The 21386-nt window shown below is 44.3% G+C and overlaps 1 protein-coding gene across 3 annotated transcripts in view; it reads left to right on the top strand.

The window, feature by feature from the left end:
• hivep1 (HIVEP zinc finger 1) overlaps positions 1 to 21386 on the top strand; it is a 63673-nt gene that overhangs the window by 27918 nt on the left and 14369 nt on the right. Inside the window, exon 1 of one of the 3 annotated variants that reach the window (XM_030740556.1) lies at positions 10162 to 10419. The exons of the other annotated variants lie outside the window; for them this stretch is intronic. Within the exon in view, the coding sequence (XP_030596416.1) occupies positions 10416 to 10419 (4 nt within the window). The 5' untranslated portion in view covers positions 10162 to 10415. Of the gene's footprint in view, positions 1 to 10161; positions 10420 to 21386 lie in introns of those variants that run through there. 3 annotated transcript variants of the gene reach the window in all.

The raw sequence follows: 21386 nt of genomic DNA, 5'->3' as shown, positions 1-21386 counted from the left end.
GTACTCTGGCAGTCCAAAGATGTGCGTGTTAGGTTAACCGGTGGGTCTAAACTGGCTGCAGAATCCCACAGAGAGTTCTCCTCGAGCCTTTTCTGAGCAGTTTGTGCATTTATCTGCTTCTGGGGACCGTTGCTGTGTCCACAGAAGGTGTGCTTGATCTGAAACAATGTTTAGGTGGGTTGCATGTGTCAAAGTAACACCCACAAAAATACCAGGACCCAAGATTTGCTAGCAGAGGACTGCATTGCAATGAGAAGATTGATGTTATTCACACGTCTGCAATTCTAATGAAAATTTGATCCTGATTTGTCGCTCCTAAAAAAGACATCCCTGTGTGTTTTCGTGGTGGCAGAGCTGTGTTAGGTTCATGCTGACCCTGTCCATCACACATCCTGCAGATCATCTGTGTTTCAGTGGCTTCTCTCATTAGCGTCTTCATTAGTCCCCACAGTCGCCTACACGGATCGGATCAATCCACAGAACAGAGAGATGGCATTTATAGGCTCTCCGGGGGCGTGGGAGGTTGAACGCCACACGTAGGTTAGCGGATAATCTGATGTTGACTGTGTGTGTATATGAGTGTTACGAGGGAATTAGGGACCTGTGCTGAGTGCAGAGCGCCCATCCTGCTATTTTTTTTGTTTTGTTTTTTGTTTGTTTTTCTTTTTTTTTTACAGGAAGAGAGCGCTCTGGTACACAGCTCAGGGAAGTCAGTGCTCAGGCAGTGAGGGCTTTCCCTGATTTAGAGTAGGGATTAGGAGAAAAAGAAAAAAAGAAAGGAAGGAGCACGAAGAGGGAGGAGAGGAGAGGAGGGGGGGAGAAGGAACACGAAGCCAGGCAGGGAGGAGAAAGAAGTGTGGTTGCTACACTGAGAGTGCAGAAACCAGGCAGAAGTGAAAGCGCAGAGACACAGCTGTGTGTTGGTGTGTGAGGACAGACGGCAGCCAGACGCTCGGCTTTCCGCTCTGCAGTGCCGATTCAGCCTTCTCCTTTTCTTTTCTCTCCTTCTCTCCGGGAGACAGAGAGAGCCACAGAGGAATGTCAGCAGTTATCGGTTGGGAAAGTGTCTGCCGTCTGGGTCGGAAATGTCAGGTGTTTCCCCGTAAGCGTGTCTGACTCCGGGAGGGAAAACCAACTGGGGGCAGCCAGCTGCTCTCTGAGAAAGTCTCGACTTTCTTTGGTACTCTTCTCCCCTCCTATCAGGTATTGTGCAGCCGCTGCGAGCTCTCGTCTTTGTGCGGATCAGTTTGTGTTTTATTCCTCGCTGCAGGCTTTTGTTTCAGTGTGGGCTGCTTCATTGTCTGCTTGTTTCTGTCTGCGTCTTCCTCCTCATTTTCTCATCTCACCGCAGGTTGTTGTTGATGTTTGTAATTATTCCTCCATCTCTCTGACTGTTTTTGAGCATTGTTTCGTGGGTGTTTGGGTCCTGCTGTGTTGGGAAAATTAATTTAACATTTATTAGGATGTTTGCAAAAATGCTGCCACTAGCTTACAATCTGCTTGTTATTTTCTTGACGTGATGCCAGAAAATAGCAGAATATGCTCAGCATAACCCCCAGAGCTCAAGATTAGGTGCTGCCTCCAACAGTTCAGAGATTCAACAAGTGCTGCGTGTAAATGAGACATAAAAAGTTCAAACCTTCAACTGCTCAAAAGTATAAATGCAGCAAATCATTTCAGCTCAATTTTTTGGAAAAGAGTTTCAAAACTTTATCAGTTTTCCATCACTGAGTAACAACAATGTCAGTCACGGGGTTAACGGCAAAAATCCCCACAAGCAACCCAGCTCAGTCACCCCGGCGCTCATCTGGGGCGCAGCGAGTTCGGCCTCGGCGGCCGGACAGCAGCAGCTGACGCACTACATGAGCTGCAGGATGCCGTAAGCTCTTGAGCTGCAGTCGGGGATGATCTGGAGGCGTTACGCAACAGCTCGTCCAGAGATAGAGCGAAGCTGAACTGAGACTTCTTCTTCCACACAGTATGAGATCATCACTGATCTCCTCTCCCTCCCCTGCTGAGCAGCTTCATGTAAGAATAGAAATATCTGTTGCCAGAGCGTTTATGAGCGCTGGTACCTGCAGATCTGTTTCTTTCTTCTTTTTTTGCAGTAATTTTATTACATGCATCATCTCGTTAGCTCCCCTTGAAGCGCACGACTTGGCATGGGTCGCGGTTAATCCTCCGGTGTCAGAGGGTTTCCTGTTTACTGCACTCACCCAGTCACTCACTATATTTGTCTGCCTCTCTTTATGCTCTTGGCAGAGTTGCAAAATTGTAAATTATCTAAATAACTGATGATTTGCATGAAGCTGTGACTTAAAGGGCCACTGAGAAATAACAGGTGACAACATCAGCTCCACATGGATGTAAAATAACCGTAAATCATCTCTGATAGCAGCCTGTAAAATCAAGTTTTCAGGTCGATTTGGTTTTCAGTGGGCATGTCACCTTTCCTCACATGCACATTTTTCAGAATGACAAATGTCAAATAGCAGTCAAATAACCGGCCATTTATTTACAAAGTGACAACCCAAAAAATACAGATAAAGAAATGAAAAATGAACAAACAGGAAGTGGATACACTTTCAGGGACTCCAAGCCCAGAACAAAAAACCAAACCACTACTCTTTCTAGGAAAAAAAACCCTCACAGTACAGGAGCTACAGGATCAAACATAAACCACAAAACCTGTGCTCCCCGACTTATGGCCGAGAACCCCTGCTGAGCTTCCCCTGCCTCAAGGGCAGATTTAAGCATTTAGACATTTGCCACAAGTTAGATTCAAGAACACGCAGTCTGAGTTTAGCCACATGAGCCTAAACCTAATCACCACCAAGGAGGAGGACTTGTGTGCAGCTTTTCCAGTGGGCCGATGCTGTACAGCTGTAGCATCTGGGCAGATGTGGAGCACAGAGAGGGAGGCAGTTCTCTTTAAGCAAGAGGCCAAAAGGTCAGCGGGTGAAGTCTGCTGGGTAAAATTCACCGGATTTAGGCTACTAGCTGGCGGAGACAACTTACTGGAAATCTCTGTGGATGTATGTGAATGATCACTATTGATGACAGACATTTAATAGGCTTTTTGGAAATAGGTGGTTGACACAAAACCAAATCTGCCACCGCAAGGACAGTAATGATTGTTCCACCTTCTCAAACCTAATAACCACTGAGGAGGATCAAACCGGGCAGCTTGCTGCTTTATTTATTTTTCTCATACAGTCCTGAACTTTTCTAGACGTTAGCTGAAGAAGGTGTGTGTGGGTGTGTGTGGCCTGCCAGCTCCCTAATACAAAGCCAGTGTGATTCTCAGTCATGTGAGAGTAGCACAGCTAACGGGCCTTCTGCAAACTCCAATCAAGCAGCACCGTCGGCTAAACTAAACCGAGCTGGTTAAAGCAGCGAGGACTCATCTGAATCAAACTTTGTCCCGACATCATTCTGCTGACACTTTAATTCTGAAAACGGCTTTAGAGAGAAACCTGCTGGCTGCCATTGAATTTTATGACTCAATCTCAATAAAGACACTTTTTGGAAGCTTCTTTATGAATTAAGCATCTTTTGTGTTGAACTCAAATGTAGGTGAGGCTGGCATGATCAGATGATTAATCAATTAGATGATGAGGAAAGTGGATATCTGGGATTGGTGGTTTTTGTCAGTTTGGTCTCCGATGCTGGTCGCCACGTTCCTGCTTTGTTTTGAAACTGATGGCAAGAAACGGTAGGGGAGGGGGGCAAGAAGCAGAGAGTAAAAGAAGAAGATGATGGCAGTGAGCAGGGGGAAAAAAAAACAGGAAGGAGGATGGGAGGACAAGGTGGGAACATTGAGGACTGAGAATGAGACGAGGAGGAGGAGGAAGATAAAATAAAAACAGCAAGGGAACGCCATGTCTCTCGCACTCGGATTATGTAACATTACCTCCTGCCTACTGCTGATGGCAGAGGAAACGCTCAGAAAGCAGTGAATGGGGCGGAGGTGGAGGTGGGCAGCAATATCAACATCAGAGAGGAAGAAGCGGCAGTCGTGTCCATCGGATCCACACAGTCACAACATGACGGTTCACCTAAAATAATGTTGGAGATTATTCAGTCAGCTGATCAGCAGACATGAATGTGATGGTTTCCTTTTTTGTCAAATGGATGTTCAGCCATTGAGGACCTGCTGTTTTTCTTTGTCTGCGTGAAGCTGTAATTTTGGAGGTTGCTGGACAAAATTAACTTGCATTCTTCCCACTTTTCTAGTATGTTTTTTTTTTTTTTAATTATTTCAAGCTGCTCACAGTTTGTGACAAAACTGTTACCAATTAGTCAATCTGCTTTTATTTTTCAAGGAAAAGACGCTGCTCTTTGGTTTGTTTTGAGCCCCTGGCGTGCAGACATGGTCAAGATGAACTGCTGAAGTTCAAACTGAGCATGAGGATGCAGAAGAGCATGGAGCCCTGAAGCAGATGGGCTACAGCAGCTGCTCAGTCTCCAGATAAGAACAGGAAATTGAGGCCACAGTTCACACTGGCTCACCAAAATTGGACAATAGGAGATTGGAAAACTGTTGCCTGGTCTCATGAGTCTCGATTTCTGCTGCAACATTCAGATGGTAGGGTCTGAATTTGGTGTAAACATGAAGGCATGGATCCTACCTGGGTATTGTTGCTGACCATGTCCATCCCTTTATGACCACAGTGTCTGATGGCTGCTTCCAGCAGAACTCCAATCATCTCAAACATGTCAATGAGTTCACTGCACTCAAATGGCCTCCACAGTCAATAGATCTCAATCCAGCAGAGCACCTTTGAGACGTGGTGGAATGGGAGATCCTCATCATGTGTGATGCTATCACGTCAACATGGCCTAAAATCTCTGAGCGGTGTTTCCATCACCTTAGTGAATCAGTGCCATGAAGGATTAAGGCAGTGCGTCCTGGTACTGGCAAAGAGAACCCGATAAAGTGTCTGCTGAGTGTTTGTCAGTTTGTCCTTTTAGATTTTAAAAGGAAAGCTTGATTTGTGACGCTTCACTGGTAACACACACAGGGCTGTTTGTTGTGGCCTCTGTTGAGACGTGTCCCACTGTGTTTACATTCAGCACCAATCCCGTATATGCAAGAGCGTGTATGTGCTAAATGAGCTATAAAAGCAGATGGTTGTCTGGCGGCATCTGCAGACAGAGAAACCAGCGAGAGTCTCAGAGCAGCTGCAGGAAAGCCCTGTGGGATCCGCAGAGCCGGCCGCCAGTCTCTCCGGGCGAGCCGAAAGGCGCAAACACGCTTCGCGCTACGTGAAAAGACCGCAGCTGTGTTGGGTTTGATCACCGAATGTCTCTTTAAAAAGATTTGGCACGTGAAGGCTTCATTGTCTTATCTGGTGACTTCTCATTTAATAGTTTTGCGCTGCTTTCCCCAGAAGCCTGCAGTCAGTGAAAGATCACAGAAAAACGTGCTGCGACATGTCGGTTTCTTGTGTGTTCATCAGTGGCTTTAAATCAAACGGCTCACTTCCTGTACAGTAGAACATTTCTGATGTTTAAAGCAGCAGTTTTACCTTTAAGAACTATTTTCTAATGTCTTCTGCGGCTCTGGTGGTAACCCTGATGATGCCGTATCTCGGCTTGAGATCTGAGATTTTTTTCATATGAAATTGCACCATAAACTGAGGATGCACGTTACAGGAAATGCAGGCTCCAGTGTTTTAGGGGCTCATCCCCCCTCAGCCTCTTCAAGGTCCTTAACTGTTTCATTAAACATGTCAGATTCTGCCTACTAAACCTCCACCAGCCGTCTGGATAAAGCACATTTATATCTGTGTACTCCACAGGGCATTTCTGCTCTTCTTTAAAAACATAGACTGTTAGCAGATTAGAAAAAGGTCCTAAAAGAATGGATTTATGGTAAACAAGCAGATCATTATATAAAGCAACAACAACAACAGAATCCACCAAATGTTTTCTGTGCACAGGAGCAAATATTAAATATTATTTGGGCTACATCTAATATTTAACCTGACAGTTGTTACCAGTTTATAAAATGTCATTTAAAAAAAAAAAAAAAAATCTCCCCACTGAAAGTTCCCACAGCCCAACATGATGTCTTTAAATATCCAAAACACTGTAAATGTCTGGCATTTCCACTCAGCCTAAACAATCGCAGATCGACAAATTGATTAAAGCTTTCAGCCACGCACTGGGTTCAGACTGCAACAACAGCGGCCTTCATCCTACAGTCAAGAGGAGATTTGTTTAAATTAAATCATAATGGATTTTCATGCCATTAACATGCCCCATGTTTCCACATCACAACAGCTCTCATTAACATCTCAGCTCCTCCCCTGAGGTCAGCGGTGGGAGGCAGCGGGTGGAGGAGGGTGTGATGGTTGTGAGACGGGGCTTGTTTTTCATTGGGGGGGGTGAGCCTGAGCAGGTTCTCGCTGCCGTTCTGTAACATGATCAATGACCTTGCATATTTCCAGATCCCGGTTTCCTGCACACACTCCCTGGCTTTTGTTGCTCTCTCTGCCTCTCACTGTCCTCAGCCTCATAAGCTCCTGATCTAATTAAGACTTGTCTCTTTTCCTAGAAGGCTTGGCGGCTGTAATAGTCTCTCCTCCTGCAGCGAGGATGGCACTGTGATTAGATTCAGAGATATGAGAACAACAGCTGCCAGCTGGAGGAAACTTATTGGCCCGAATCGCGTTCGATTCCTCTGATTGGGAACGCGATTGCGTCAAAGCCTTTGAGATATAAATGCGTCTCTGATGGTGAGCTTTTTCCTAAATTTCCTCAAAGATCACCCTCACTGCAGGCGCGTAAGATGTTCTCACCCAAGTGAGAGTTTCAATCAGTCAAATCCTGTTTTAAGTGTTCTGAACAAATGTATGCAAAGTTTCAAAATAGTCAAAGTCCTCTTGAAGTAGAAGTTTGGCTGTGGCTGTCTATCAACATATGAGCCAAGAGGATCTTTTTTGTGCATTTCCACCCCCATGTTGTTACCCCCATGTTGAGCTCTGCTAGAGCAGCTTTGCATGATTTACAGTTTAAAATAATCCTTGTTTATCTTGGTACAGCCTACCTAAAACAGAAGCTTTAAACAGAAGGTGAGCAGCATTTCTGTGCTTTAGGTATACCCACCTTCTTGGACAAAGAACCAAGAGTTTTTAAAAAAATCTGAGGGTTTAGAGCTGACCTCATTATTTGATATTCATATAACTCTGGTTATATGATGTGTGTGTGTGTGTGTGTGTGTGTGTGTGTGTGTGTGTGTGTGTGTGTGTGTGTGTGTGTGTGTGTGTGGTCTGCGAGCCACTAGTAGTTTATTTTTAAGCTTGACATGTTTTCCTTGAGAGTAAAATACATTATTTTCCTCCATAATGTGGTGAAACAGAAACAGATTTTGACTCTTTGGAATAAAGTTGACGCCCTTTTTGCCAGAAATCCACTCGTTTCCGGAGAGAATGTGTGAATGTGGTTTTTGTACTCTGCTGACTGGATTCCCGGTCGCGACTGTACACGCTTAAAATCCCGAGCCAAGAGAAGAGTTTCGATGTGAACTCCCTGAACGGAGGAAAAGCCAGAGAGAGAAGAAAAGCCTCCGATTGCCCTCCTCACGCGGTTTTGGATTGGTTTCACTTTGGTATTCGGAGTATGAAGGGGTCAGCGTGGGCGACTGCTTGTATGCAGCGAGGATAGGAAACTTCTTGGCAATTGAACTCGTGACTGTGTGGCGCTGAACGACTGCGGTAACCCTGATTGTGTGAATGTTTGTAGACATCTTAAACCTAATGGACACCCAGCACACACCGGGGGGGGGGGGGGGGGGGGGTTACTAGCTGGATTACTTCATTCAGGCTGGACTGCATTATCACCAGCTCAGCTGTCATTAACTCAGATGTTCCCACAGAGATGAGGCGCAGTGTCCTCCACCGCTCCCCACACACGCACACACACACACACACGCACACACACACACAGGCAGAGTGATCCCCGTTTAGGTCACTTTTAAGGTCAGGGGAGATTGTGCGCTAAGCTGTCAAAAGTGAGTCACTGCTTATTTTTGCTTTTAACATGCCAACACCAACTTCATGCTGCAGCTTTGGCTGGCCTAATTACAGTGCTGATGTTGATCCTGGACGTTTTGCTTGTGAAGTATTTATCTTCTTTGCCCCGGCAATGACACTGCAGAAAGTGCTTGGTCATGCTGTGTATTGTCTCTGGCCTGGGTAAATATTTATCTGATTTTCTGAACCTCTTTTGCAGCCACACTGTAAAACCCTGAGAATTCCCCATGATGACTAATCCAAAAATAAAGCAGAGGGAGCTTCCTCTTCCCCCCCCAACCAGCCTGCAGTACAGTGCAGGCTGGTGTCACTTTGGGAGATGCTTTTGTCATTTAACAGCCCCACTCGTCCTGGGGGGGGGGGGCGCTTGTTGCTCTGAGCGGGGGTGAACCCCCTCCTTTAAACATCAACCCTGGTCACTTTAAAAGCCCTCTCACAGCGACCTGCAGGTTGTTTCTCTCTGAGACCTTGCAGCTTTATCTCAGTCAGCACTGCGCCTCCTTTAGGGAGCTTCAACTGAGCGGCACAATTTGTTGTTGACTTTAAAACATCCTCACAAGATCCTGCAGTTTTCACGGCCACTTCCAGACTCTTGGTTTTCTTTTTCGCCCACACGCAGCCTTGAATGTCTCTTTTTTTTATTTTGGAGTTAAAAAGAAAAACAGAATTGCTGCTGGGTGTCTCTATTTTCCATTTAGAGAGCAGCAGTGGTTTGCTGTTTTTTAAGGCAAAGCACAGGAGGCTATATTTATGGACGGGCCACTTCAGACAAATGAAAGCAAATCACATTTAACTTTGTTATCCGAGGAAGCAAACTGACCATCAATCACTTTAAAATGACACTGGAATAAAAAAGTCAGAACCCATTACTTAACTTCAGTAATGCTCGATGTGCTCAGACGTGAACATTAATTTTAGAGGCCAATTGATTTTCTTCATCTCTAGATTAATTAAGATGCGTTTTCATATAAATAAAACTGCTCTATTTGTCACCACATCTGAGAAGCTGAAACCAGAAGCCGCTGATGTTGATTCATTTCCTTTTTAATTCACGTGTTTGGCTCATCCTGGAAACTTCTAGCAACATAATGTATCCAAAACAAACAACATACTGGTGGATATTAGAACTTTTTTTTTTTTTTTTTTTTTTGGCAGCTGAACTTTTTTAATGTCAGAAACCCACACTAATATATGCATCTTTCTTTTTATGTCTGAAGAGGATCTTTTATTAGGATCTGTGTTAAATGTCATCATATGCATACACACTAAACTCTTCCTGAACAAAACGTGCATAAAAGCTGAAGCAGTCTCTGCACAGAATAATTAAAAACAAAGATACAAAGAGGCTCAGTTTAAGACTTTTTAGAGAGTCTTGTAATACCACTTTAACTCAAACACATCCTCAGCATACTGATATCAATGAGCAGCAAAGTTAAATTACAGTATTTGGGAGAGTTTATGAATGATGTGCTTTAACATAGTATCCAGCTGCTAAGATGCAACCTCATCATCAAAGAGGAACTGAAAACGAAGGTTTAAGATCAGACGTGAGGATTGAAGTAAAAGAAAAAAAAAAGGAAAAAGTCCTCCGGTAAACACCTCGGAGTCTTCCTCAGCCGGTGAGTGAGCTGTTAGGCAACCAGCAGTTGGCAGGACGCTTTAAATTCCTCCGACACAAACAGAGGGAGGGAGGGAGGGAGGCCGAGAGAAGAAGGATCCCCTGGAGGGTGCCAAAGCCGGTTTTAGTGACGTCACCGGGCCTGCTCTGTTTGGCCGGGCCCTCCCTTCCTCCTCCCCCCTCCTCCCCTACCCGGGCCTTACAGGAATTCCCCTCCTCGTCACATTATTCTGAGGAAACCGCAGGCAACGCCCCGCGCTGCTGCTCAGCCACAGCTGATAGGGCGGAAGCGCAGACTTGTGACTGGTTGTGTTGACACAGAGTAAGTATGCACTTGTTGTGCTCCGCAGTGCCTCCTTTTGTTTCCCCGAACACAAGGACACTCACATCAGCAGCGTCCGGCTAAGAAGTGAGCATTTTCCCCCGTGGAGCGGCGTGAAAAAAACCCCACCGTCACGTTCACAGGGATTCTCTGCAGCGTTTCCCGTTTGCCCCCCCCTGAGGTCGCAGATGTGAAGTGTTTCCATTTGAGGGCTTTGAGCGACACCTTTCCTCAGGTCTCTGACCGGCGTAGACAGGAAGCAGCCAGTGAGCTGTCACTCAGTGACCAACAGGTGGGCACCGGGACGGTCGAGCCGGAGGATCCGGAGCGTTGATTTTATCTTTCGGATGTTGCCGAGCACAACCGAAAGCTGCGCTGCCGTCGCTTTTGATTTGACAAACTGCAGGACTCCAGGCTGCTGCACAGCAGCACGCTGATGTGTAAGTCTGTGATGAAGTTACTGAAAAACTTAATGTCATTTCTAATCTGGGCTTAACTTTTTTTTTTTTTTTTTTTGCATTTAAGCAGAATGAAACCAAGTATTCAGGACAGCAATGATTATTATTTATTTATTTATTTTTGCCCATCATTGTTTGCCCCACTGTAAGAAAATAGTAAAAACTGCCTCCTCAGAACTGGAGAGAACCTCTATAAAGTGGTCAAATAAATGTATTTTTAGATTCTTATCATCATGAAGTAAGTGTTGACTGCACGCTGTGATTGCTGTAAAATGCTTGCACCGTTGTGACTTATAAACCTCACACAAACACAAAGCTTCCTGTTGCCACTTGGAGGAATAGTTGGTGAATATGCTTATTCACCTTGTTTTTGACAGGTGTGCGTGTGCAGTGAGCATATACCTCAAACCAGCAGGCACTCAGCTTAGCATAAAGAGTGAAAACAGAAGGAAACTGGAAGTGAATCCATCTACAAGCATCCCTGAAGCTCTTTAGGAACACGTTTGACACGTTATCCACCGTGAAAACACGCCATTATTTCCACACTTTGGTTCTTTGTAGAAATTGAACAAAAAAAGGAAAAGAATAAACTGCTGGTTCTTCTGCAGCACCAGCAACTTCCAGGAGTCTCTGCTGGCTGCAAATAAAATATAACTTCAGCTGGGAATAGAGTAGGTTTCCAGGCCCGGTGGTTCGATCCTGGTGTACTGAACCCAAGTTTTCCCCAATGCATTCAGCAGTGTGTGTGTGTGTGTGTGTGAGAGAGAGAGAGAGAGAGAGAGAGAGAGAGAGGTTGTAGTAAAAAGTGCTTTCAGTGCTCAATTAAAGTTGAAATGCGCTATACAAGTACCAGCATTATTACCTCTGTGTGTACCAGCATGATTATGAGAGGCCGATCCCGGTCCAGTTTGCAACTGGCTAACAGGAAAACACTGGTGTGGATGTGTCGTTATTAATAACTATAATTAGGATTAGCCCGAGGCTGTCTCCAGTCCTCATACTGAGCTGAGATAATTACCTGCTCACTTCAGCTCAAGATTTACTGTCCAGATGTGAGAGAGGTATTCATTTTCCTCGTCTCACTGTCACAACAGTGTCAGACTATTCTGTCATTTTTGCTGCTGTTGATGAAATGCTCTCCTGTTCTGAACATTTAAATAAACATATAATGCTAAAAAAAAAAAAAAAGCTTCAGTTATACTAAGAAAAGATGAAAATGGAGGAAAATTTGCAGCATTGATGACAAAATAGCTGAGAAACAGCTGCTAAACTAAGATTCAACTTGAATTCATTGTAATACAGAATTCAGGGAGGATCATATTTGAGAAGCTTAAATTTGAGGTAGTTCAGTCTGACCTAAGCATGAACTAAGAATTAAGTGTTTTGAATTGCATTAATCTGAATATTAATTACCTTAAAGGTCTTTCTAAAATTTCCTATATGGCTTCCACCTCCGCTCCTCCTCCTCCTCCTCGTTGCCTGTGTGATGCACAGAGCTCACCGTACGCGTGCAAAATTTCTTTTCACACAGAAGTGACTGAAATGTGCTTCCTGTCCCACGCGGCCCATCGAGGTGTCTCTTGACGCCACATCGGCCATCAGTCGCCAAGCTCAGTAAAGCGGAACCGCCGCAGCGCCGTTTCTTCTGTGTCACAGCCACTCGAGACACTGACTGGATGCAGTTTGACATGCAGCTTGTTTTTACTTCCAGTTTTTTTTTTTCTTCTTCTTTTTTTAGCCTCCTCAAATAAAGAAGTGGGTGTTTGTGTACAGTTGAGAGCTCACTGCTGAATTTCAGCGACTTTCAGGGCTTATCTGAAACCGCTGGGCTCAAAATGCGACATCAAATCTAAACTGAAAAGTTGCTCAGTTCTTTTTTATTTTTAGTTTTTTAAACAGAACAGGACGAATGTCACTCTGAGCAGATCAAGTAACACTTAAGCTTCGAGTATTTCAATGTTCTCCTGTGTTTTATTTCTATATTTAAGAGGAACATCTTGTACTATCACATTTTTGGGCTTTGCCCACAAAATTAAAAAAAACAAAAAAAAACATGCAAAATACAGACTTTAAAAAAACATGATGCGCTGCACAAAATTAAAATGTTGCAGTTCATAAAATTAGAACATAAGTCAGCTTATTTATGCAGCACTTGTTGATTCAGTCATTTAAACTGTTTTAATAAAAAAAATAATAAAAGGAGTTAAAATTTTGAAAAAACAAAGAATTTAAAAAAAAGGATAAAACAATTAGGGGAAAAAAGGCAATTAAAACATTTTTTTTAGTGATTATACTGGAGTGCACAAAGGATATAAGTGAGAAGAGGTTTGTTTTTAGTTGGGTGTTAAATGCTCTTATTGTGGTAGATCGCCGTAGCTGCAGGGGGAAGCTGTTCCACCGTTTCGGAGCTGCAGCTGCGAGAACTCGGCTGGCTGTGAGAGCCAGTCGGGAACTGGGAATACTAAAAACTGCTGGTCGATGGACGGATGGATAAATAACCTGGGGTGAGACCATATGTGCATTTATGTGTGAGGAACAATATTTCAGCACTAAACCTAACAGTGATTCAGTGATCCACACTTTCAGCTTCTCAAATGTTACAATTTCCCTCTGTGTATTAAAATCACTGAAAATTGTTACATTTGTTGCACTAATGGAGATTCTCACTAGTTTCTGATGAATTAAATGACTGATTAAAAATAAAAACAACTTGAGATGATCATTGCAATCTCATGTAAAATAGTTGCTTCATTGAGAAACAAAGTGTGGGTACACAGAGTATGTTGAGTACATTTTGTTGTAGTTCTTATATGATTTTACAGACTCAGCGTTTGAATAATAAAGTGGAGTTTGACGGCGTAAGACTCAAGTTTTGGTACCGGAAGATCTCTGGCTTCCATGTTTGAGTCAGCTTTGGCTGCATGCAGGTGAACAGTTTGGCTTAAATAACAGCTTCAAACTGTGTTGAATTATCCTTTTTAATTTGATCTGGATCCACGGTCGGACCGTAAACGATGACAGGAAGTCTGGGCCTGTGTGTCAGGGATCCATTATCACATATCTGCTGGCTTCAGCCTCAAAACGTTAGCCAAAGACCACTTTAGTGGTTGGTTTTAGTTTTAAATCTCTGTAAATGAATTATGGGCTTGAGGGAAATTTGACTTGATTTAGTTCTGACGCTTTTATGGGTTAAATCAGTGTTTTGAGGCATTTTTGACTTCCCAGTTAAGCTCAGGAATTCTGGGATGGCTTTTCCAGTTTTGACCAATAGGGAGACAAATCTGCAGAGATGAGGGGAGAACACAAGCCTGGATGTCTCAGTTTTCTTTCTGTTCTCTTCACTGTTTTTAAGGACAGCATATATGGTGTAACTGTATGTGGTGTTTGACAGCAAATGCTGATTTGTGTTCTCCAAATTTTAGCAGGCAGAAAATGTTTGTAGACATGAACTTACATCCTGTGCTGCACAATAAGTCTTCAGATTTAATCAATGAAATTAAACACACACAATCAGTATATTAATGACTAGATTTAGATTGTATTATATAAGAGAGCATGTGAGTGTTTTAATGTAGACAGCTGGAAATAAATCAGTTTTTATTTTGTCCAACATGTTTCGTTGGAAGGCTGGATTGAACCCACAGGCTTCTCTGCTTAGGCTGCTGCCCCCGCGATCCGGCCCCGGATAAGTGGAAGAAAATTGATGGATTTCTTGTCCATTGCAAAGCAGTGGAAATTTGTCTTAAAAGTGGGTCTTAATAGTGTACCGCTCTGTACTTTTAACCCTTTATAATTACCCCAAATTCTTTTAAAAGTGAAGCTTTAGAGGAAATGAATCCTGATAAATAAAAATATTTTTCTCTCAAAAATCTCAAGAAGGTTGGAAAAAAATAATCGTGACAGTTTCTCAGTTTTCACAGGCAGCTTGTAAATGATTTTACTAAATTACAACAGAGGCTTCAAACCTTCTGGGATTTGCGTCGTGAGGGAAGAAACGTCTCCGCTCCGCGTTCGGAAGTCTGGCCCTCTCTCTCTCGTCTATTTCGGTGCCGGCAGATTTTTGGGGGAAGGTTAAATGTGTGCGTGGTCTGAAAAAAGATAGAAGAGGTAATATTCACGTTCATCTCCGCCCGCACCATTAAAACCCCTACACATGAACACAAACACACACACTCTTCTACCCACCCGGTAGATTTCTCGTTATATCAATTTTCACAAGGGTGCCCACGCGGTCCCAATAATCAGTGGCCTCCAGTCTGCTGCTTCTTCCACCTACAGTTTCCTGCGGGGGCAGCAGTACTGTACAGATACCGCACCAAACCTCTGTCTTTGTCTGAGGGTGGTATCTATTTTTCATTTGTTGACTGGGTGTTTGCAGCGTCGTCATAGATCACTGGGAGGATGGAGCAATAGCTTTAGCTCCTATTATTATTATTATTATTATTATTATTATTGGAGGTAACTCGGACAAGTGCACCTCCATCACTGCATTGTTCAGCGTGTGTGTGCCCTGTATATAAGATCCTCTGCATGGTGATATATTATGAAAAGCTGCCCGCCTGCAGCTTTGTTTGTTTTTGTTTTGTTTTTTAACCCTTTACCTACCCCGGTGCTGTCACTTCCATTCAACATGCTGCTCACGCTGCACATAAGCAACACAGTAAACAGCTCGACTCCTGCCTCCCTTCATCCACATCCTTTCCACCTTGTCGCCCCCGCTCCGTGGGATGTTTAGCAGACAGCAGCTGATCGCCAGGCTAGAGGGAGGGAGGGAGAGGGCAGGATGAGGTTCGGTGCTTTGTTTTATGCCGAGTGTTTCAGCAACCCCAAAAGCCACGTTTCCCAAAAACAGTCGGCGTGCTGCGGAAAATGTCAACTCAAGCAGAAAAGCGTGATTTTAAACATTATATTTGATTTTAAAATGGCACAAAGACAAAATATCAACTGATGAAAGTGAGGAATTCAGTTGTTGTTGGAAAAGCATTTATTAATTTTGAATGTTTATGCCTGACCTGCAGGCCTCTGCGTTACTAACCTGATTCTCCAGTTTGTCGCTGCATCCACACGTGCAAATTAAAAGTTTACCACAGAAAGAAAAAAAAAAAAGAATAACAAGGAAAAAAATATCAGAAACATTGTTGCCCTCCCTGGACTCAGGCTCACTTGCACATCTGTGAAGGCACCATTAATGCTGAAGGACCTGGAGCAGCACGTGCTGCCATTCAGATCAGGTCGTCACCTAGAAAAGGCGGTGACATTTTACATGTATCACAGCATCCAGTAGTAAATAGTAAAAGTCTGTGTCCTTTAACTGTCCAGTAGATCGTTTTTAAATATATATATATATATTCTCATGCATTCTCGTGAGTTTCAGCACATTCATCAAAATGAGACTGAAACGTATTTTCTCAGCATCTCCTCGGCCTTCTTTTGCAAAGAAATCAGAAAGAAATGATAAATGCTTAAATACAGGCAGACAAACTGAGCACTGATTAAAACTATCACTGGATTTTTTTTTTTTTAATCACCAACTTAAAAACCAATTAATTTAACAATAATAATAATTATAAAGGAAATATTTCAGGACCTCTTGACCTACATGAAGGACTGCAAACTCTGAATCTGAACAGAAATTAGATTTCAGAAATCAACCTGAAAAACACTTTAAAGAAACTTTATCCTGCATTAGTGTCTGCATCCTCTCCGTCTTCATCGGCGTTTCGCTTTCCCGTCATCCTCTCTGTCTCTGCGTTGTTGTGATGATTAGATTTGATAAAGTGAGAGCGAGCTAATGCGAGGAAGGAGTGGCAGTCTCTTCGCTCTGAGCCGACTGATGATGATGATTGACTGCAGGGTAATGGGACACCGTGCGGCGGGGATTCCTCTGCTCTTACTCATCGTCTGTTCGGCCACTCAGGGAGCACACCCTGCACTTCCTCTGAGTCTCTCAGTCTCAGTTCCGCTTTCAGATTGGTTCACCTCGCTCGAGGCCGCCGGCAGCCTCTTTGCACGGGCGTGTCATGAAGATAAACGATGTGTCACACGCTGACAGCACCCCTTATGGTCACTTATTGCATCGGTCAGCTGCTGAGGACAGCAAAATCTCTGTGTCACCTCCACAGGCCACAGGAAGCTGGGATAAGATCCACACATTTCCTTTTAAAAGCTGGCGGCGATTTCTGCACGGCTCATGCATCTGCCAGCTGTTATGAGTATTACACAAGGGGATGTCCATGTTTAATAATAGTGCGATTGTCAAATGAAGCCGATCTGGATTCTGTAGAAGAGAAAATGTTGCTTCTGCATCTGTCACATAAAACTATAATTACATGAAAGAAGAAACTGGGTGTTTATCAGAGTTAAAACGGCTCTGTGTTTGGATACAGTTGGCTTTATTTCCTACAGCTGGTGCAACTGGCAAGATGTCAGCCTTTCAGTCTATTAATCCTCCTCTAATCAGAGGGAGCAAAATTAAAAGACTGTAAGGAGAAGCTATTTACAGCAGGGCTGCAACTAGAGGCTAAGTTCACGAATGCTTTCTAATAATTAATATATTTTTATTCTTAAAATGCAAATAAAAGAATAGAAAAAGTATTTATGTTGCCAGTTTCCCTGTAAAACAGTTCAAAACCCCCAAACTGTTGGAACGTTTCAGACTTTGTCGTGGAAATAACTAGACTGAATTATATAATCAATTAAAGGATGGCGTGGCTTTGATTTCTACCATATGTGCCTGTTTAGTCCCAACAATTCTTTTTGTAAATATTTTCTGCCAATATTGGCAATTTATTTGGTTACTTGGCCCCGAAGCACCATATGTGAGCCATATGTGAGGCTGTCAGAGTTCCTCCTTTGTCCAGCAAACAAACTGGTACCGTTACATAAGACAAACGAACGCAGGAACGGTATCTGAACAGCAAACAGTTACCCGGACAGGTGCTTCAGTGCTGTTTTCAAGCAGGATTGCAATAAATGATGAATTAATTCACCTCTTTTGATTATTTAGTTCATGTTTTCTGACTGTAAAATTTAAGAAAGCGAGCTGGCTTCCTCAAATTGCTCTTCAAACGAAGAAAACCAACCCAGCTGGAACCATGTAGTATGGCATGGACCTTAAAAATTTATTTAATTATGAATAAATGATCAGTTACTTGCTAATTAGCATTCTGACGATCAACCAGTTATCACCGTCTATTGCCCATTTTTGTAGAGCTGGAAAATGTCCTTGTCAGTGAGTGTATGCATCAGCCAGTGTGAGGGTGTCTTTGATGTGTGTGTGTATGTGTGTTTGCACAGAGCCGGGTGGGTACAGCAGGCTGGTGGAGGTGCTCGAGTTACATAATCTCAAACTCCCTCCCGCACAGGGACAGCGAGGGGGGGGGGCAGCTGCTGAATCCCATCATGTCATCTCCTCTCTCCTTCTCCTCGCCTCCTCTCCTCTCCGGTTTAATCCGGCAATCAGCGCCCGCCCTCCTCCTGCTTCCTGCTATCATCCACACATCACCTTCAGGCGCTTCAGTCCGCCTGTCTGGACCGAACTATCGTGGACACGATGCCGACCTTTCCCCACAATCTGATCACATGAAATGCGATCACATAAAAACAACTCAAACTGTGGTCCAGTAACATTTTTCAGGCTTCCTGCTGGTCTGCTGGTGTAGTGTCGTGCATACTGATGACACCTCAGACCCTCCCAGATGCTGTTTTTGTGAACAACAGTTATTCCCCCCTCCTCCCGTACACATATCTTTGATGCTAACAGGGGAAGCTGAAGCCAAACTGTTCGGGCCATCTGAAACGCTGAATTCTGTGCATATGGCTGCCACGAAATGCTGCCACTGTGCTGCTGACGGCCGCCATTTGGCTCAGCGAGGGCCAACAGGGAAGGCTGTTGAGTAAAATATGACTGTTTTACAAGCTGGCAGTGATGGGAGGAGGGTGTAGGAGCCTGGTGGTTATTTGTTGGCCAACAGGCAGAGGGACTCTCAGCAGGAATCCGGTGCCAGGGAGATGCAGTTGTGATGCTGCTCATTGCTGGTTGATGTAGGCTGAAATGTAATATTAATATTCATTAGGAGGGCAGGGGTCATTTTTTTTTCTTTTTTTGGATCATTAGCATGTTTAAATCTGCAGCTCTGTGTCTTAATGGTGTTTGGATAATGTTGTCGTCCCCCCACCCCCCCGACCACATCAGGTGGGCGCTGGGATCGAAAAGTGTGCACGTTTCCTTTGCAGTTACGTCATCTCTGCCCTCGGGGCAAAGGTAATCACATTTCCCACTCATCGTAGACAGCACGGAGAGGAGTGGGCTGGAAGATGCCGAGCGGGGGGGGGGATTAAAGATTCGTGGTTGTCATGACAGCAGAGGAGACTGACTCCCTCGCCCACAAACCCCAGCCTAATTGACATGCACCCGCCCACTCAGGCCGCTCCCAGCCCGATCATATCCTGAGATATCACGCCGTGCAGATCAAAGATCATCGGTCGGCACCCTCGAGACCGCGGGCGAACCTCGAGCTGCATTTCGCTGCTGTCCCGTTGTTTTATTTCTCTGCTCGAGAACCCACGTCTGAGGGAGGAGAACAGCACAACCTCGATTTAAAATCATGAGGTGCAGATCTCGTTTGTGATTTCTGAGTAAGGTGAAATATCACAACCACATGTTTTAAGTTCCATATCGATCCACGGTCCACTAAATTATTAAAGCCTCTTGCTTACAGTACAGCCTACTTAAGCTCTCCAGACTCCCAGGGCAGGCAGCTCAAAGTGCTCTGCAAGGCGATGATCATTTTTCCTTTTGTGTTGTTTAATGGTCGGAAGGAGCCAAAAGAATTCCAGTATGTACAGCAGCGTGTTTTTAAGGAGTTTTAAGCAGTTTTTTTTTTTTTTTTTGGTCTATGCTTTGTTTAAAACCACACTTGTAAGCAGTTGAGCTATAAGTGGCTCTGTCTGACTTTAGTGTCCTCAAACTGTTTTCTTGCGGTCATGTTCCATAATGCAATGCTCTGCTTTTCATCACCAGTGTGGATTCCTTCATGTTGTTTTCCTGCGGTTACGGAACGATTACTCTGATTTTAGAGCGTCCCGAAGCTCCGCGGTGAAATATGCAGACGTCACCCACGCACCACCTCAGCGACCCCAGCAGCCATAATGAGCGAAAGACGAACAATGCCATAGTCATTCCCTGCTGGCTTAATAATTCGGGCACTCTGGGCTGGAATATTTTTCTTGTCCTTATTAAGGGTAATGCTACCCCGCCCTTTTCCACTCACCCGGGCTGGAGTTTCCTGATCTTTTCCACGCTCCAGAGCTCGACCTCATGGGTGTCATTCAGCACCAGGGCTCTTGTTTGCGGCCTGTTATGTAAGAAGAAGAATCTGATCTGTAATAGTTTACGCTCCGCTCTCCTAACATACACAACCGCTAATAAGATTTTTGGTGGGCAGTAATCACTCACGCCCTGGTTTGCCAGCGCGCTCTTATACAAGACATATGTATGTCACGCTGTGAGAGCTATGAAGCATCTGCTCTCAGAAGTCTACCTCTGACTCTCCTGACCACTAAAATAAGCGTTTATGAACTCCAGTTGGTTTGCAGCAGCGCAGCTGTTTACTCGAGGAAGCTGTGAGGTTGAGCCGCGGTAGCCGCGACCCTGAAGCTTCGGGATCCTCTCTGTTTTTGGAGGAATACCGCGCCGCCTTCGTTGCCAGGAAAACACGGCGATTCCTTTGCTTTTGGATGCCAGGGGCGTTCACGTGGTCATTTATTTGTAAACAAGCGAGACGCACGAACACGCACCTCTCTTTGCTCTCTACCTTTTTGTCAAAGACATGCGCATAAACAAATACTCAACCCTCTCCTCATGTGCCTCCGTTGCTGTGTTTCTGCTGGCAGGGTGCCTTTGTTTTGCTCTACAGCAGCGCAGGGGTGGGGACGCATTATGTAATTCGCGGCATGTGCCTGGGATATAGAGAGAAATGGAGAGAGAGGGGAGAGGGATGGAGAAGGGTGTGACTATAGTAACACAAACACACAGAGATGATGACATAATTCCTGACCTCCTCTGTGGCCCGCTTGTGTCCTCCCCTCCTCAGAGTATTCCCGGCACTGCACTGTAAATTTGGGAACCGCAGAGGAACATCCTCCCTCACCCTCCATTAACATTTGTGCAAAATTGCTCCAACTGGTCCTCAAGGACTCAGCTTGCACTCTAATGTCAGAATCAGGGCACCGAAGCCTCTGTGGGTTTGTTTTTCCATCCAGTTTCCGTGGATGGTCTGGATGGAAGACAGGAACATGCTACAGCAGTGCCAGGCTTATCTGGCACGGTGTGTCGCATGCATTACCTTCACGTGTAGAAGGCTGTGAAAAATAAATAAATAAATAAAAATTACTGCAGTACCCAGTAAACAAAGCTGTCAAAACATCTCAGAATATATTTTGCATAATAGAAAACGAGGAGAAAATTTCAGAAGGGAAAAAAAAAGAGCTGCTAATGGCCTATCAGATTTCCTGAAAGTAACGAGTTTGCACTTTCATTTTTCACACATACTTTTTTCTTATTGTTGGTTTTAATGAATAAAACATTTCTGGCTTAAACGACGAGGGAAAAAAAGTCACACTTTTGAACATAAATTAAAAATAACGAGTGCTGGACGCGGACTTTCACATTCTGTACGCTTCCTCCCTCCCTCCCACAGCCGGCGGCGGCGACCCAGCAGGAGCAGGAAACCAGAGGATTTAACTCATCTCTTTGCTTCTATTCCACCGAGTGTGTTACCCACTCACACCACAACGAGCCAGTCTATATAATTAATATTGATTACGCTACTGCGTCACCTCCCACACATCCTTACGGGTCATACAAAAACAGATTCTTGACCTGCTGGACGTGGGTGATCTGCTGTGACATATAGAAGACCTGAGTGGACTAATTGCCCCCCCCCCCC

The sequence above is a fragment of the Archocentrus centrarchus genome, chromosome 11, assembly GCF_007364275.1.
Source record: "Archocentrus centrarchus isolate MPI-CPG fArcCen1 chromosome 11, fArcCen1, whole genome shotgun sequence".
Taxonomy (NCBI): domain Eukaryota; kingdom Metazoa; phylum Chordata; class Actinopteri; order Cichliformes; family Cichlidae; genus Archocentrus; species Archocentrus centrarchus.
The sequence above is the reverse complement of the archived record's forward strand: the minus strand, read 5'-3'. Positions and strand labels throughout refer to the sequence as shown.